The sequence below is a fragment of the Crassostrea angulata genome, chromosome 4 (genome assembly GCF_025612915.1).
Source record: "Crassostrea angulata isolate pt1a10 chromosome 4, ASM2561291v2, whole genome shotgun sequence".
In the NCBI taxonomy this organism is placed as follows: Eukaryota; Metazoa; Mollusca; class Bivalvia; order Ostreida; family Ostreidae; genus Magallana; species Magallana angulata.
Window position 1 is genome coordinate 50,601,664 of NC_069114.1, and position 17,865 is coordinate 50,619,528.

A 17,865-nucleotide genomic window follows, 5' to 3' on the forward strand; every position below is an offset into this window, starting at 1 on the left:
GATATTTTAATTGCCGGAGGGTGTCTAGGGCATTTTTGGGTAATTCTAATGTAAGAAAATTGAATTTTCCAGGAGGTATTGGGGTCTAGATTGAGACTCTCCGACGCCCCCTCTTTTGATTTGCGCATGTGCATTAAGGTTTTAGATGCTGGAGTAGGTTGAAGCTTTTATGGAAAGTTAAAGTTTTTAAAATAGGTGCTCTTAGAGGGTCATATTTAAGTCATTACTTTTTTGGATGAAGGATGTATCTTTTAACAATGAATCACTCGACATGTTTGGATGCTAAATTTAAGCCAAACGTTTCAGAACCTGAGAGCCAATTTCAACCAAACTTAATTTGAATTTGATTTGGACATATATCTATTGTGCATTGCTACAATTGGGATTGAGCACAAGTTCCAAATTTTAGAGCACCCTCTATGGACTTTATACAAAGCATCATTGGAACCTGGCTCTGGGTTAAAGTGTCTTAAAACTTCAGTTTGACTTAAGTCCATAAATCTGCACACAAATTTTACGATTGGTCTTAAAAAGGATGGCAAAATAATAACTTTTAACCCTTTAACGGCCGCCGTTTTGACAGTTTTTGCATGAATTTAGCAAACAATTTTAAAATGAAATTTATGACATTTTCTGAAAGACTTTACAAAGGTAACCCATATATATTATGAAAGGTCAGATACCAAGGGTTCATACTATGTTGTGTCTCACAACCTTATGGTAACCATGGCAACACAATATGGTCACGAACACAACATTTGATGTATTTTGAGTGTTTTTGACATGATTTAACATGCGTTAATGTTAAATACTTTATAAAAGAAACTTTATCAATTATTTATGCAATTATCCATGTTGTGTGCTAAAAAAAATTTAGTTATAGTATTTTTTAACCTTTGAATCTACCCATTTAGCATCTAAATGCTTTCCTTTTTTACCGTTGGTGCCGTTAAAAATGATAACAGAAATATGTATTCTAAATCGTTATTAATAGTAAAATATATCTAACTGACCATCTGATATCTTGCAAGTCTATTGATAATTATAAAACTTCGATTATAAGTTGATTCCTCTGCTCTCTCCAAATATCATTAATTTTAAAAGGTCAAAGGTTAATTTCTATGTATTATTACATTATTACATATAGTTCTGTCCATATCAAATAACGAACAATATTTCAAGAACACACTGTTTGCCAGCCATTAAACTTTACACAAAGGGTGGTAATAGCAAGAAGATGGCAACATTTTATTGAAAACCAGTTTACATGTCACAAAACATCAAAGGTAACCTCTGAAGTATCTTAGCTTGGACAAGAATAGACAATGGTTTCATGTGGAGAGTAAGCTCATACAGTCAAAGTAAGCGTATCTAACAAAGCAGGAATTAACATTGGGAAACCTATAAAAACTGTTAGTTCATTGTATACACTAGTCTAATCAATTCTATATTAGGTGTGATCACTTAATATGCAAAAAAATTACTTCTTAACTACATGTAAATGGAATCAATCAGGCACGTAGCATCGTTTTTGAAAGTGGGGGGGCCAGACCCATCCAAAAAATCTTGACAAGCAAAAAAAGGGAAATTTAAAGTTTTCCAAAAATCTTCAAAATCCTAATCCGTGGGGGGGGGGGGGGGGGGGGGGGGGGGGGGGGGGGGTTGACTCAACTATACTTCCAAAAAAAAATTCTTCCCTACCAAAATTTTTTTCCCTCCAAATCATGAAATTCCTAATCCGTGGGGGGGGGGGGGGGGGGGGGGGGGGTATAACTTCAATTTGACTACTCATTTCCTAATTTTCTTACCAATTTTTTACTAACCTCCAACAAAGTGGGGGGGCCAACTCCATTATAATTCATTTTTTTATATGTAAATTTTTAAAAAATGTGTTGCTGCGAGAAAAAGTGGGGGGGCCAGGCCCCCCCTGGCCCCCCCTGATGCTACGTGCCTGTCAATTACACACACATTAAATACCAGCACTAATTCAAATTTATGTCAATGTATGAGCCTAAACGCATACTGTGGAATCATTAATTTTCGTGGGGGCCAATTTTCGTGGATTGCTAAAGTTTTACAGGTTCGTGGGGACGTAATTTCGAGCATTCTCTCAAACCTACAGAAGAAATATGACTTTATTACTCTAATTTATTAATTCGTGGAGGATGTTAATTCGTGGATGAAAGGTACCCACGGATTCCACGAAAATTGAGCTACCACGAAATCTAATGATTCCACAGTATAGTGATATACCAGTGTAATTCTTTAGAAGACAGACAAATAATTATCAAGTAATAAAGGAAACCTTTGAAATACATTCATGATTATAATGCTGTATTTCATGGACAATTTGCAGACATTGATACATTCAACTAAAACAAATTTGATGAGAAAAAAATGTGATATGGTATAATGATAGTAAACAAAATATTAACAAATACATTGATGTGTTTGAAATTCACAGCGACTCCAAATCTAAAGTATTCAAATGTTTATATACATGTGTACATGTAATATTTAGTAAAATGTAACCCTAACATGAATGTACTGAATCTTGAAATATTTATGATAATTCGTTTTTATAAAATCCATTCAAAGACAGCAATTACCCTCAAAATACATTCTTGTTTATTTGCCAATCAACTACCGTATATCCCATATAATACAGGTATCACTAAATTATGTTCTAACATTTTCAGATTAGAAGTTATAATCAAAAATCTCTCGCTCTCTTTTTCTCTCTTTCTTTCTCTCTCTTAATTTCTAATACGTAAATTGCTTCTAAAGGAGAAATATAACAAATAAAAAATACAGTTACTTATGTGACATACAATAAAGATACAAATTACAGTAACAATGAATACTGTAATATGCAAACTTTGATCATCATATGCATTCATTACAAAACTGGAAGCTGATTTTGCACATGATATGCTTGGAAACAAGCACCCTGACAAAGATGTATCATACACTTGTCACATCCATAAACAACATCCTTCCTCTTGCCCTCTTTTGCACACCATTTACACCGTCCACGAGGTCGTTCTAACTTCATGCTGTGATGCTCACTCAAACCTGCTGCTGTGATCAGATGTTTTCCTAAATGCCTAGGCTGCTTCCTGTTAGAAAAATCTTCAATAAGACTCATGGCAACATCAACATGAAGATCACCTAACGAATAATGTTTCCTTGGTTTCACCACACCAGGGGTCATCTTCCAAAGGAGAAATGTATTGACCAGGGCCACTTCCAGGATGAAATTCATAAAGTATTTCCAGTACTTTCTTGACTGTCGACCAATGGGACACTTGGAGCGATACTGCATGGCACGATCAACACCATAGTAGTTCTCCTGGTAGGCAGCAACAGCTGGTGGCCGCTGTATTAATATGACCTCACCCCCAGGTACTCGACGATGTGTTGGACCATCTCCAAGTGGATCTGATGTGGTTGAAACAATATGAACCTGTAAAGTAAATGATGATTTACCAAATGGATGACATGCTTTTTTCAACAATATACACTCCCATCAACAATCTTAAATTAGTCACTTACTGATTTGGCATCTTTCCATGCTGTTGCAACCAAATTGTCATGTTGCAGTTGCTCGGTATCACCACGACCACTAAAAGTTGGGTTCTTCAGCTCATGAGGGAATCCTTTGCGATTGGTATTGATGGTACCACAAGCATAAATACCATTAACTTCAAGATTTTGAAGCAATGGGATTGATGTAAAGTACCTATAAATAGAAAATGTCACATAACAATATTGTCAGAAGTTGTATCAGTATGCATTTCATTATTCTGAGGTTTACTTTTTTTTCATATACCGGTATACATGTAACTGATGGATATAGCATCACTTTTGAAAGTGGGGAGTAGGGCAGACAAAGGAAAGACTTTCCTTTGTCTGCCCTACTCCCCACTTTCAAAAGTATATGAAATTTTGGAAAATTACAACTTCTCAAAAAGGAGGGGGGTGCGTATTGTACCCACTGCTAATTTCCTTTCCATCTCCATATGCTCCCTGAAAAGTAGAGAAAAGTGGAAGGACCAACTTCATATACATTTTTTATATGTAAATTTAAGAGAAATGTTTGCTGCAAGGACCCCCCCCCCCCCCCCCCGAGCAAGTAAGTAAAGTAAGTATATACATAGAGATAAAAGCATTAAAGACTAGTTTGAAACCTGTCAAAGAAAAGGTGGTGACCTTTCCATTTAAGTGGTTTGGATAAATGTTTAACCACCCGTTCTCCAAGAGACTGTCCTTGCATCTCATCATGCTTGCCCAAATAGATTTTATAATCGTTGGTATATCCGTTTGGTTCACACCTCATCCAGACCTATAAGACATTTCATTGTTGTTTATGACCATGACAATGTGCACCTAACCTTTCCCATTACATCATCAGCCAGTCAGTACATGTATTTGTCTACAATGATAATTTAAAAAAAACCCAGAGCAGAGCAAATTAACCCAGAGATATTTCATAAAAAGCATTTTCTTAGCAGGACTGATTTAGGACAGATGGAGGCAGTAGTCCTTGGGCTACATTAACCCCCCCCCAACCCCTTCCCTATGGACAAACTTTATATTCTAGAGAATAAGAAAGTAAATTAAATAAAGTCTCCCTAGGCTATTAGGTAGAACAATTTTTGTATTTTTAATGTGATGGCCGGGGGTTAAAATATTTTGTCGATATGTCCTATTGCCTGTTTACTTTTCCAGTCATAAATATAACCAAGGTCATTTATGATAAGCAAGGTACACTGTACATGTATTTCAAATGGAATTTAGTCCTTTTTGTTTGATATTGAACTGCATGTTCTTGTCTTTTATTTTGTATATGCTTTTCTTTAATGCTTTGTTTTCTTGCATTTAGATAAATTATTTCAACTATAATAAAATAGATCTTTGGAAATAGCAAAAAAAAGAAATCATTGAGAAAAAATACCTTCATCCCTCTTTTGATAGGTTTGCATGGTGTATACTGCTTTGCGAAGTAATGACCTTTGTAGCGTATCATCCCCTCATCTATGCTCTGACACTGTCCAGGCATCATATACCTCTGGAAATTTCTCCGAGTCATCTCTATCAATGGGCGTATCTTGTGAAGCCTGTAAGACATTTAATGCCAAATATGTTTTGTTGAACAAAATCATATTTTTGTAAAACAAATTTTGAATTATAGATAGCAACTCTCATGGATTTTAAAATCTCGCTTCTATTTTTCAGACAGTTTTGAACTATAGGAAATTATAACAAAAAATTGCTGATCGCAATTTTATATTCTCGCGATTTGATACAAAACACCTGAATCGCGGAATTAAGTACTCGCGTAATATAAGAAATTTACAGTAACTGGCGTTACTCAATTTGTATTTACACAAAACTGCATTTACGAAACTTTATTTTTCAAAAACTAATGTTTCAACACTAAAATGATGACATTTTTACATTTTTGACACTGGTGATAATGCACTTTTATGATAACTGCATTCTACAATATGTTACTTTTATTTACCAGTCATACTCAGGAGATCCCACAGGGCCTTGAGTTGTATTGTCATTCAAGTGTAGATACTCTGTCAATCTCCGGAAACGGCTCCTACTCATAGTGTCTTTGAATCCTTGGTTTCCTATAACATAGATATATACAGATTTAGATCATAATAAATGATCTCAAACAAAAGAGTATTATAATAACTATAACCATGCAATAATGAATAGCATAGAAAATAAAATGATTCAATTAGAATAACCGACTTAGTTGATACATTTTAGATATAACCTACATGTAGCTGGTTTTTCTTTTTATTTGGAGGAGGGTGTTTCTTACATAATATAAATAGGCCTAATAAAATTAATTATAACACCAAAACATGTATTCATACTGTTAATATTGATAAAATCCATATTCTTTTCTTATAATAGCATCTTGTGTTATTGTGTTACAAAAAAAAATCACATGAGAAGTAATTTGTTCAACACGCACCTGCTACTCTGCAGTTTAGAACATATGCATACTATGCATGCGTGTTTACTGACACTAGTAATTAGCCTACTCGAATTCATCATGAATTTTGCTACATTAGTTCTAATGATTTATACTGTACCTAAGAACTTATTTTGTGACCAGTACATATCTACACTTGGAAGCTGGTTGGTGCCCATAAGGATGTGCAGGCCAAAATACGCCTTGATTTCCTGAGGAGAAGTGTCAATCCAATCTGCGTCACGGTGACCTCTTTTCTTGAATTCCTGAGCAGCGTACCTGTTGGTTTCATTGGACACTCTCTCAAAGAAAACCTCTGATACCATCAAAAAGAAGTAGCTCAAAATGTTGTCATTCGGCGTCAAATCGTGACTTGGACCGGTTTCCTCTGAGAACAGTGCGACCGACACGGGATGCAATTCGCTGGACCAAAAACCGGGACCCTCTGAATCGCTGATCTGACTAGAGAAGGACGACTGGGAGTTGGGATCATCATCCTCATCCGTATCAGATGAAAAAGAATCTAAAGAATCATCAATGTTAATGTCTGAACCCGCAGAACTGCTGTACAAATCGTCGTCGGATGAATCACTGTCACTTTCGCCGTCAGGGGAAGCCATGTTAATTTTCCGCGCTGTTTACATTGTTGCTATACAACCAACATGTGACGTGAATTTTTATTTTTAGAAACTGGAACCTTGTTGAACCTGTCGGGAATCTGTATTATTTTTTTTTCAATTATTTGTAGCCTAGTCTTTCTTTTTTATAACGCCTTGTCCAAGCTAATAGAACGTCAAAATGGCTTGCTTCTTTCTATATCCAATTCCTTTAATTTTCTTTTGAACACACTTTTTAGATCATCTATTTTCCACGATCAGAACAACCGATTTTCATTCGCGGATATCTTTTTTATTTTTAATCATACAATATCATGTCCGATACGAAAATTGCAGTAAAAATCTTATTCGTTTTATATATGGTAATTTCAACTAGAAAATTTGCTCAGAAAATTAAGATTGGTTAATTATAAATCAGCCCAAATTCTTATATTTCATGACGTTTGACTGCTTTTTTGCACGTACGTGCATATTTCAATCATATTTTTTGATATTTAGATGACCTTACACCAAAAAATTTTCTGTTAGAAAAAAATTCCCTTTTTTCTCTTGTTTTCAAATATATCAATTTTTTCATTGTACTCCATGTCTTTACATCATATCAGCAGTTTTCTCTCAGCGCGCATAAAAATGCGTCAAAAGGCGCACTTGGCCGTTAAGGGGTTAAGACTGCTATTAGGAAAGACAAGTATTCAGCTCGTTATTTAGTAGGTTTAAAAAAGAAATGATGGCTAAGAAGACGGATCCCTTGTCCTATGGTTTTTTGACGTAGCCTTTGTAACCCAGATTTAGAGAAGACATAGTTTTTACACAGAATTCGAAGCTCTGTTAAAGTTAAAAGGGAGGTTAGAGCCAAAGTTATTCTGTGTTAAACGTAACCAACACGCTCAGATTTAGGAGAAATCGTATTTAAGAAGGACAAACACCTATTCAAGTTTGATATTTTCAAGTTTGATTTTCCTAAAATACTACAAACTGTAGAAATTAGAAATATAGAATATAGCACTGTTGTTTTGATCTCGGCCCTGGTATTAGCCCGCGTGGTTGGTATCGGCCCAAGCCCGAAGGGCTTGAACGTCATGAGAACACGTAGTTCTCATCAAGTAGTACTCATCAAGTAACTTTACGCTTAATACAGCAGTTTAGGAATTACAGCCAGTGTCTTGAAACGAAGTGGTAGATAACTTGGAACAATTGTTCTTGAATGGAAAACCTACTGAAAGTGATGTATAGATTCAGTTCATCTAAGGACATACCGGCTCTTCGAAAAACATGAGAGCTAGCTTCACGAAAATATTCAAAACATTTCCGCATTCAAAGGAATAGATTTGCTGATAATGGGGCTAGAACGAATGATTCCCAAGCAGCATAAGATGCTCTATCAAATATGATCCAGTAATAAGACTCTGTCGTATTTTGGAACCTTAGGAAGAATCTACTTTGAAGAATAAGCTTCTCAGATTTTCCACATATATCTGTGAACCAACCTATTTTGCTACCTACTCTGCTTGACGTTATGCATATAGCAGAGAAAGAATCAGAAAAGAAGCACGAACAATACGTATTACTTCTGTCATGCTACAACACATCTTTCGGTGTCCTTATTTATCATCAGAGAGCAGTCCAAGGCCTACAAAGAAGCGGATATCTTTAAGTCGAAGTATAAGAGATTCTACTTATTTCATTTCCGCCATTAAGTTTTCTTTTTGAATTAAATGCGTGAATTATGCATTGTATTGTATTATTCAGATTTCCAAACTGATAGATTTCGACATTAATAACAAAGACTAGTAGACTAATTGTTCTCGAACAATTAGAGGTCTTTCCACCTCATTGTTTTTTATGTTTGAAATAAGATTGCTTTAATAAAATTAAGTATTTTTTCTGCGTTACTTCATTAAAAAAAAGTGTCAAACGATTAAGTTTGCAATTTGTTATTGCTTGAACTTGACCTTTGACCTTTATGTCATTTTCATCTGACAAGGTAGACGCTTCAATACCAAGTGGTCCGATGTATCTATGATTATTGATTCAAAGGTTATTTGTGTTTTTTATTGAATGTTCGAAACTTTCAGGGGCAATAACTGCTAAAAAGGGACTTTGGACCCTGTCGGTATGAGTAGACTGAAGAAGCGTCTAAGTATACTGAATACATTAGTAAAAGTTTCAAGTCTCTATCTCTAACGGTTAATGAGGAGTGGCGATAACAAGCATTTTGTACAATAGGGGCAATAACTCTATAATTGTTACATGGTAAGGGTCAAAGGGTGATATTTTGAAATGTCTTACGATGTCCTACTACATCCATGAAAAAGTTTTTCTCTACCATACTAAACAAAAGAGATACAAAAACTCATTAATTAAGAGATTTTCAGATGACCTTGACCTCTGACCTTTATGTCATTTTGTTCGGCCAAGGTAGACGCTTCCATCCCAAGTGGTCCGAAGTCTCTATGATAAGTAATAAAAAAGTTGGAAGTGGTTTTATAGAAATGTAAATACTTTCAGGGGCAATAACTACTAGAAGGGGGCTCAGATCCTTTCGGTATGAATAGATTGAAGAACCCTCTAAGTGTACTGAAGACATTGGTAAAAGTTTCAAGTTTCTATCTCTTATGGTTTCAGAGGAGTAGCGATAACAATTTTTTCCTACAAAAGGGGCAATAACTCTGTAACTATTTAAAAGAAGGAGCCAAGGGGATATATTTTAAAATGTCTTAAAATGTCCTATTGCATCCATGAAAAAGTTTTTCTTTACTACACTAAACAAAAGAGATCTAAAAACTCATTAATTAAGAGATTTTCAGATGAGCTTGACCTTCGACCTTTATGTCATTTTGTTTGGCCAAGGTAGACGCTTCCATCCCAAGTGGTCTGGACTCTCTATGATAAATAATAAAAAAGTTGGAAGTGATTTTATGGAAATTGAAATACTTTCAGGGGCAATAACTGATAGAAGGGGGTCTCGGATCCTTTCGGTATTAGTAGATGGAAGAACTCTCTTAGTGTACTAAAGACATTGGTAAAAGTTCCAAGTCTCTATCTCTTATGGTTTCAGAGGAGTAGCGATAACAAGCTTTTCGTACACAAGGGCAATAACTTTGTAAGTTCTGGGAGTTATCAAGCAAAGGGTCATTTGGTACTTTAACTTTTAATGGCCAATAACATAAAGAAAAAATTGTTTCAATATCTCTTGAAATAAAAAAGCTGTCCCTGGAAAAAAAGAGAAGAAAAAAAATAATAAAAAACATAAGAAAAACAAAAGGTCTTTCACCTGAAAGGTGGAAAGACCTAAATAGAACTTACGAACCAAAACAAACCTTTTGTGTTAATTTACTGCTACAGTCGAAAAACAGAACTAACAACGGATGGAATTAGACAAGAACGATTACCAAGATGACCAATTCACAAAGCCAACCACAAATCTTTTGCCGGAATTCGGTTTCTCTTATAAATGCTTTGAATCCAGTTTTGCCTAGAAATTGTATAGCTTCCATGAGACGTTAATTTTGTGAATCTCTTGTCATGCTGCAGCATTGCATATAAATAAAAAATGAATATGAACTAGTAGATGTAAGACAGAAAAAACAGAAGAATCTTTTGTAGTTTTAAAACAGTCTTAAAAAATGTAATATACAGTAAGATCTTCAACATTATAATCATGGTATACATGGATTAGGATTTCGTTTAACAGAAGTCTTGTCAATGTTGGACATTTTAAAAAACTTAAAAGTTGCTGTTTTAACACTGTTGTATTGCATTATACACATATTCTTGAGATTGTATTTGCATTCAAATTCTTCATAACTAACGAAATTACAATTTTGGTCATAAAAGTCTTGATTGACCTTTACACCATTCTTGTACCAGGTTTTTATTAAAACATATTTATTTGCTATGTTGCTATATAAGAAAACTGCAATTAGATAAGAGTTATACAAAATCTCAAAAATTCTCAAATATCGTCCATTAAAGACAATAAAGATGCTACCTTTTTATGTCGACATCAACTTATTTATGATTTCATGGTCACGTGATATGAACACTGAGGGACGTGTTTCTCAGGGCTCCTATCGTTTTGACAATTTTTGGATGTTTACGCCAGTGATAAACCTCCTTTTTTGACTGGATGACTTCGCATATAGATAAGTGTATATATGTTTCTCTTGGATGTGTAAAATATTTCGCTTTTTCACCGTATTATTCATTTTCATATTTTGTGTATATATTTTGAACTGGGTGAATCGGTCACGCATACTTGAACATACGATGGCCACAGGTACTACAGGTAACACAGGTAGTGTGAGCGAAAACTCACAGCCAGTCGACCGTACATTGAAACCGCTTTACCTGAAAAACTCAGATATTCAAACATCTGAAGACAAGAGATTATCAGATTATGATCTTATAGATCCAATTATGCGTGTTATTGGTGATGACCTACATTGTCTACAGTTAGACCGCAATCTGTGGCGCATTTATTTGAAAACATTGGAAAGCCAAAACAAACTGTTAACACAGGGCATAGAAATCAACGACATTTCTGCTTCTTTTTATGACACAAATCCGTACTCTTCGGGAGCGACATCAGTGTCTCAGCAAACACTTAAAATACGCATATGTGGTTTACCATTATCAGTTGACGAATCTGCCGTACATGAAATGTTAAATAAACTGAAAGTCAAACTCACAAGCAAAATACTGTACGAAAAGATTCGTCACCCAGTTACAAATAAAATGACTAGTATTCTCAATGGTACACGTTTCATGTATATTGAGCCTCTACCTGCTGGAGAAAGTCTTCCGAAATTTAATACATGTGCAGGTCTTCGTTGTAAAATATTGCACTTTGGACAGCCAAAGAACAACCACATACTTCAATGCACAAACTGTTGGAAAACAGGTCATACAAAATCAATATGTAAGAACGATTCTTGCTGCAAAGTATGTCAAAAGCCTGGTCATTTACCGGGACAGAAAGAATGTCCACATTATGAAGTCCAGAAGCATATCGCTCCATTCAGCGGATCACAAGACGTTCTGTCTAATTTTTACCCGTGCGAATTGGATATCTACGGCGTCAAACATAAATCCGCCGAACATGCGTTTCAATACACCAAAGCGATTCGTTGTGGTGATTTAGATGCTGCGAGTAAAATAACAGCTGCGGAAGACGCTCTCTCAGCTATGCGACTCGGGAAAAAGATTAAAACGAACGAACAATGGAACGCCACTAAGGAGGCAGTGATGGTAGAAATTATTGAAAATAAAAGCGTGCAAGTAAAACTGTTTCAAGAAAAAATACGATCAGCTAAACAATCTACCACGTTCGTGGAAACCACCTACAACGACGAATGGGGCTCCGGTCTGGATAGGACAGGGACCATCAACACAAAACAAGATAAATGGCCTGGTAAGAACACCTTGGGAACGATCATTAAAAAAGTGGCGAAAAAAGTTCGCAAGAGAAAATTAAGTGATAACGCTCCAAAAGCACAAAAACAAAACCGTGAACAAGCAAAGCAACGAAACATCGTTGACATGTTGAAAACATTGCGTGCGGCATCAGACAGTGATGCATCTGGCTGCAATCCCGACTCCGAGAGTTCGGAATCGGAGGGTGAGACCTAGGTCAGTTAATCTGTATTTAAAACTACATATGAACATTATTGTTATATGTACTGTAGTTTACATAAGAACAAATAGTTGAAAAACGAATGAACTAAAAAAACATGTCAATGTATCGATTATTATTACTATTTGTATTTTTTTTTCTTTTTAATATTTTGAATTATGGTATTTATATATAAACACATATAACACAAAGTAATACAAAACCTTTGAGAAATGAATGAATTAAATATACTGTCAGTCAATGTAAGAGGATTAAATTCTAGTGAAAAAAGATATAAGATTTACACATGGTTAAAAGAAAAAAAAGTAGATATAGCTTTTCTTCAAGAAACTCATTTTATTCAAAAATTTGAAAACAAATATAATTTTTATTGGGATGGAACATCTGTGCATGCATTTGCAAACTCTCAGTTTAGCAGAGGGGTCACTATTCTTTTTCGTAAAGAACTAAATTTGGTTATTCAAAATACCCACCGTTCGGAAGATGGTAGAAAACTTTTAGTAAACGTAAAAATAGATAATAAAAACTTCACGTTTGTAAATATATATGCACCAAATGATGATTCAAAACGTACGGCTTTTTTCGAAAGGATGAAAAGATTTATTACACTGCATTCTTTACAAGAAAGCGATAAATATTTATGTGGAGATTTTAATTGTTCCTTGAAAGAAAAAATGATAAATCGCACAAAAAGTTAGCAGAAATTATTAATTATTTAGATCTTGTAGATATTTGGAAACTAAAAAATTCTAATACAGAGGGATATACTTGGTGTGATTCGGAAAACAACCCAAAAAGCAGAATTGATTTCATATTTACAAGTAAATTAGCCTCTGAACTAGTTGAAAAAATTCAAGTTAAACGCATTCCAGGTACTCATAGTAAAGGAAATAGAATGAGCGATCACCGTTTTTTGAAAATAATTGTAAAAATTGATAAATTAAAAAGAGGCCCAGGGTACTGGAAACTAAATACATCACATCTTGATAACGATGAGTATAGAGAAGGAATAAAAAATATTTTTAAAGATCTAGACAATTCACTAGATGCTTTTTCTAAATGGGAAACTTTTAAACTCAAAGTACGCGACTTCTCAATAAACTTCGCAAAAAAGTCATCAAACAATATAAAATCAAAAATACAAAATTTGGAAAAGAAAATCGATGAAATAGAAACTCTACCAAGTGAAAAGATTAATATGAAAGAAAAACGTGATCTTGAATCAGAACTTGATAAACTACAAAACGAAATTGCAAAAGGCGCGCAAATAAGATCAAAAGAGAGATGGATAAATGAAGGTGAAAAAAATACAAGCTATTTCCTAGGACTAGAAAAGAAAAATCAAACTAACAATACCATTAAAGAATTAAAAGATGTAAATAACAAAATAATCAATACAAACTCAGAAATTATTAAAGAAATATGCAATTTTTACGAAAATCTGTACACGACGAAATCTATCGATTGCAATAAAATCTCTAATTATATTAATGACATTAAATGTCCAACCCTTAATGAACAAGATAAGCTAATATGTGATGCTTTACCAACTTTAGACGAGTGCAAAGAAGCGGTGTTTAATATGAAAAACAACAAATCCCCTGGTTTAGACGGACTGCCCTGTGAATTTTATAAATGTTTTTGGGAATATATTTCACCATTATTTTTTGATTTACCCATAAGCGTATATGAAAAAAAGAGCTAAGTTATACTCAACGATTAGCACTAATCACAGTTCTATTTAAAAGTGGCGACAGAAAAAGTCTAAAAAACTATAGACCTTTAAGTTTAACTAATACTGATTACAAAATTATAGCATTCATATTTGCTAGACGATTACAAAAGGTTATTAATAAATTAATCGGAAACGAGCAATCGGCTTACATTAAGGGTCGTTATATTGGCGTTAATGCGAGATTAATATTGGACATATATTAATATTGTACAGAAAATAATAATGATGGGATTTTATTATTTCTAGACTTTGAAAAAGCTTTCGACTCTGTTGAGTGGAATTTTCTCTTTAATGTCTTTAAAAAATTTAACTTTGGGGATAATTTCATAAACTGGGTTAAGATTTTGTATACAAATCCAGTCTTTAAAGTAAAAAATAATGGATGGATATCCAAGTCATGTAAAATGTCAAGAGGAATAAGACAGGGATGTCCAATTTCAGCAATGCTTTACATTTTTATAGCAGAAATTTTAGCTTTAAAATTAAAAAACAATAATACAATAAATGGTTTTCAATTTAACGATACGCATAAAGAGATTAAATATTTGCAATATGCAGACGATATAACTCTTACTTTAAAAAACACCTCATCTCTAAAAAAGGCATTACAGACTGTTGAACTATTTTGCTGCCATGCAGGATCAAAAATTAATTTGAATAAATCCCAATGTATACTCATGGGCAATTTAAAAGATAAACATGAAATTATAGAAGGAGTAAAAGTAACAAACAATGCAGTGCGATGCTTAGGAATTCACATCGGTCATGATAAAAATAAATGTAATGAGTTAAATTGGATGAAAACTTATAACGACATGGAAAAACTGTTTGAGTCATGGAAAAAGAGAAAACTAACTATATTTGGCAAATCATGTGTTGTTAATAATTTAGCTGTGTCAAAATTAATTTACATTGCATCTATTCTCCCACTTCCCGAAAATGATTTTATTAAGAAAGTCAATAGAGCCATTTTCAATTTTATTTGGAACAAACATGACAGAATTAAACGAAATACATTAATAGGAAAAATAGAAGAAGGCGGGATCGGTGTAATAGACATAGAACTCAAGTTAAAAGCACTGAAAGCATCTTGGGTTAATAGATTATCAGAGTCATGTTTAATTAATGAGGTCATTAATGCTTATTTGAAAAGGGTCAACCTTAATTTGAACTACATATTATCAACGACTGAGAGAAATATGGAAGATTTTACAGTTATTAATCATATTCCTAAATTTTATCAAGAAATATTTTGTTGTTTTAATAGTTGTAAAAAACAAAATAACATTCTTAACATGTCAAACGTAACATTTGTACAACAACCCCTATGGAACAACGAACTATTTAAATATAAAGGCAAAACGTTGTGTTTTTTACGATGGATAAAAAGTGGTATATTATATGTAAAAGATCTTTTCAAGAAAGATGGCAAAATGAAAACACTAAATGAATTATCTGATATTTTGTTGAAAAAATGTAATTGGCTATGTGAATATAATATTTTACGAAACGTAATAAGACAACAATGTGTGAATTTTGATATGACATGTAGTCAATACACAAAAAGTAATGTTGGGAAAAGTTATACATTTCATTTAGGATGGCATACAATAACAGACAAAAAATGTAAATTCTTTTATGAAAATTTGTTGACTACTAAGTTCCAAAAACCCATTTATAAATCTTATTATAAGAACATGTTTAACGTTCAAAAAGAAAACTGGAAAAGAATATACATTAATAAAATTAAAAACATATATGATAAGAACATAAGTGAATTTAATTTCAGATTATTGAATAATATATTAAGTTGCAATTTATTTTTACATCAATGTAAGTTAAGACCAAGCAGATGTTGTGATTATTGTCAAGACACAACAGAGAACGTTGAACATCTTATTTTTGAATGTGACAATGTCAAAGAAATATGGTCAAAACTGTGTACGACTTTGCATTTAGATATTATGTGGAAACATGTAATCATAGGCTTCTATTATGAAAATAACCTCAAGGTACAATTTTTGAATAATATCATATCTTATGTTGCTTATAGAATTTACAAATTTAAGATGTTATGTAGATTTGAAGAAAAAAATGAAACCTCTAAAAGTCTAAACGAATATGTAAAGAATTACTTAATTAGAGATATGAATTACATTACAATGTACTTAAAATCATCGAAATATTCATCAAAACTTAAATCATTAATAAATATATTGTGATTACTATTGTACACCCTAGACACTTAGGGTCTGCCTATGTGTATATATGCTACACCCGGGGACCATGTGAAGGACTGTATGTAGATGTGTTTGTCCTCCGGGTTAGCCAGGGTATTACATGTACATTAACTTAATATATTTCTACCTTTTACTATGATAGCTTACTATGTACCAGTTTTTTCAAATTTGTGTACACAATTTTTTTTGTGTGTGCACACGTATATTAGACGCAAGTATTGTGAGTCATAGTTATGCATATCTATAGATTATCGACGTACATGAATCTCTAAATACATATTACATAAACAATTATATACCAAAATTAAAAACATTATTTCTATGTATAAATATTTATATATATAAACATGCATTAATATACATGTTTTAAGACAAATAGTTAGATACTTTTAAATGTCTTCTCAATGAAAAATTGTACATTATTTGTAGCATTAATATGAAAAATTATGGAATTATACAAGATGTCTGTACGCTTATAATTGAAATTTTTGAAGTTTTTGTATATTTGTTTACTCTTGTGAATAATGTTGATAATAATAAAAAAAAAAAACTTATTTATGTTAACATGCAAGATAAATATTCTGACTTGAAACTTATTTATGTCAACTTGCAACTTCTTAATGTCGACATGCAACTTATTTATCTCAACATGCAACTTACTTATGTTGACATGCGAGATAAATATGTTAACATGCAACTTAGTTAGTTTATGAGATAAATATGTTTAGTATGCAACTTAAATTAAGTTGTATGTCAACATAACTAAGTTGCATGTCGACAAAGATATGTTGCATGTCAACATATTTATCTTGCATGTTAACATAACTAAGTTGGATATCGACATAACTAAGTTGCATGTCGACATAAAGAAGTTGCATGTTAACATAAATAATTTGCATGTTGACATCAATAGATAGCGTATCTAGCATCTTGAAATACACAGGTTGGCGATATTTGAGATTTTTTATAACGCTTAATGGATTGCAGTTTTCTTGCATGTCAACATAGTTATGTTGCATCTTGACATAACTATCTTGCATATCCACATAATTGATAGAAAAATAACTTGCACACAAGGGGCAGAGATATGCCACCATACACTTGAGAGCGATATTTGAGATTGTTTTAACAATTCTTATTTGATTGCAATTTTCTTGCATATCAACATTGTTATGTTGCATGTCGACATAACTATTTTGCATGTCAACATATTTATCCTGCATGTCGACTTCTTTGATAGAAAAATAACTTGCACACAAGGGGCAGAGATATGCCACCATAATTTTAAGACCAGAAAAACTAGAAAACATTCTATGGTTTCTAGAGCTGCAAAAAGAGATTTTGGTGAACCATCAAGGACAAGTGACGTGTTATCAGCATATTGGGATATCTAATGTTCAATATCATTAATAAAAATACCTTTAATATCTTTGTTTTGTTTAATCATTATTGCTCAGATTTCTGCACACATGATGAATAAATATGGAGCGACATTTCTCCTTGCCTGCATCCCCTTTGTACAACAAAATGTTGTGATAAATGGCCGCAGTGTAAAATAGCAGCATGGAAGTTAGTGTTTGAAATCTTAATCCACTTAATAATATTTTTTCCGAAGCCAAAATATTTAAGGACTTGGTATA

The 17,865-nt window shown here is 33.2% G+C and overlaps 2 protein-coding genes across 2 annotated transcripts; one reads left to right on the forward strand and one right to left on the reverse strand.

Annotated features, from left to right (window-relative positions):
* Positions 1-2,873: 2,873 nt before the first annotated feature.
* LOC128181417 (piggyBac transposable element-derived protein 4-like) lies at positions 2,874-6,228 on the reverse strand. The gene is made up of 5 exons (XM_052849817.1): positions 5,528-6,228; positions 4,958-5,120; positions 4,191-4,345; positions 3,556-3,742; positions 2,874-3,466 (listed from the first exon to the last, which is right to left on the reverse strand). The coding sequence occupies exons 1-5, from the start codon at positions 5,617-5,619 to the stop codon at positions 2,900-2,902; spliced, it is 1,164 nt and encodes a 387-aa protein (XP_052705777.1). The 5' UTR covers positions 5,620-6,228; the 3' UTR covers positions 2,874-2,899.
* A 4,432-nt stretch (positions 6,229-10,660) lies between these two features.
* Positions 10,661-12,688, forward strand: LOC128182054 (uncharacterized). The gene has a single exon (XM_052850668.1). The coding sequence runs from the start codon at positions 10,786-10,788 to the stop codon at positions 12,244-12,246; it is 1,461 nt and encodes a 486-aa protein (XP_052706628.1). The 5' UTR covers positions 10,661-10,785; the 3' UTR covers positions 12,247-12,688.
* Positions 12,689-17,865: the final 5,177 nt, after the last annotated feature.

Excerpts from the sequence above, each read along its gene's own strand:
- LOC128181417 (XM_052849817.1), bottom strand. The coding sequence starts at position 5,619 with ATGAGTAGGAGCCGTTTCCGGAGATTGACAGAGTATCTACACTTGAAT. Across the intron at positions 4,346-4,957 it reads CTATCAAAAGAGGGATGAAG|GTCTGGATGAGGTGTGAACC; the intron begins GTATTTTTTCTC and ends AATGTCTTATAG. Across the intron at positions 3,467-3,555 it reads CATGGAAAGATGCCAAATCA|GTTCATATTGTTTCAACCAC; the intron begins GTAAGTGACTAA and ends TTTACTTTACAG.
- LOC128182054 (XM_052850668.1), top strand. The coding sequence starts at position 10,786 with ATGTGTAAAATATTTCGCTTTTTCACCGTATTATTCATTTTCATATTT.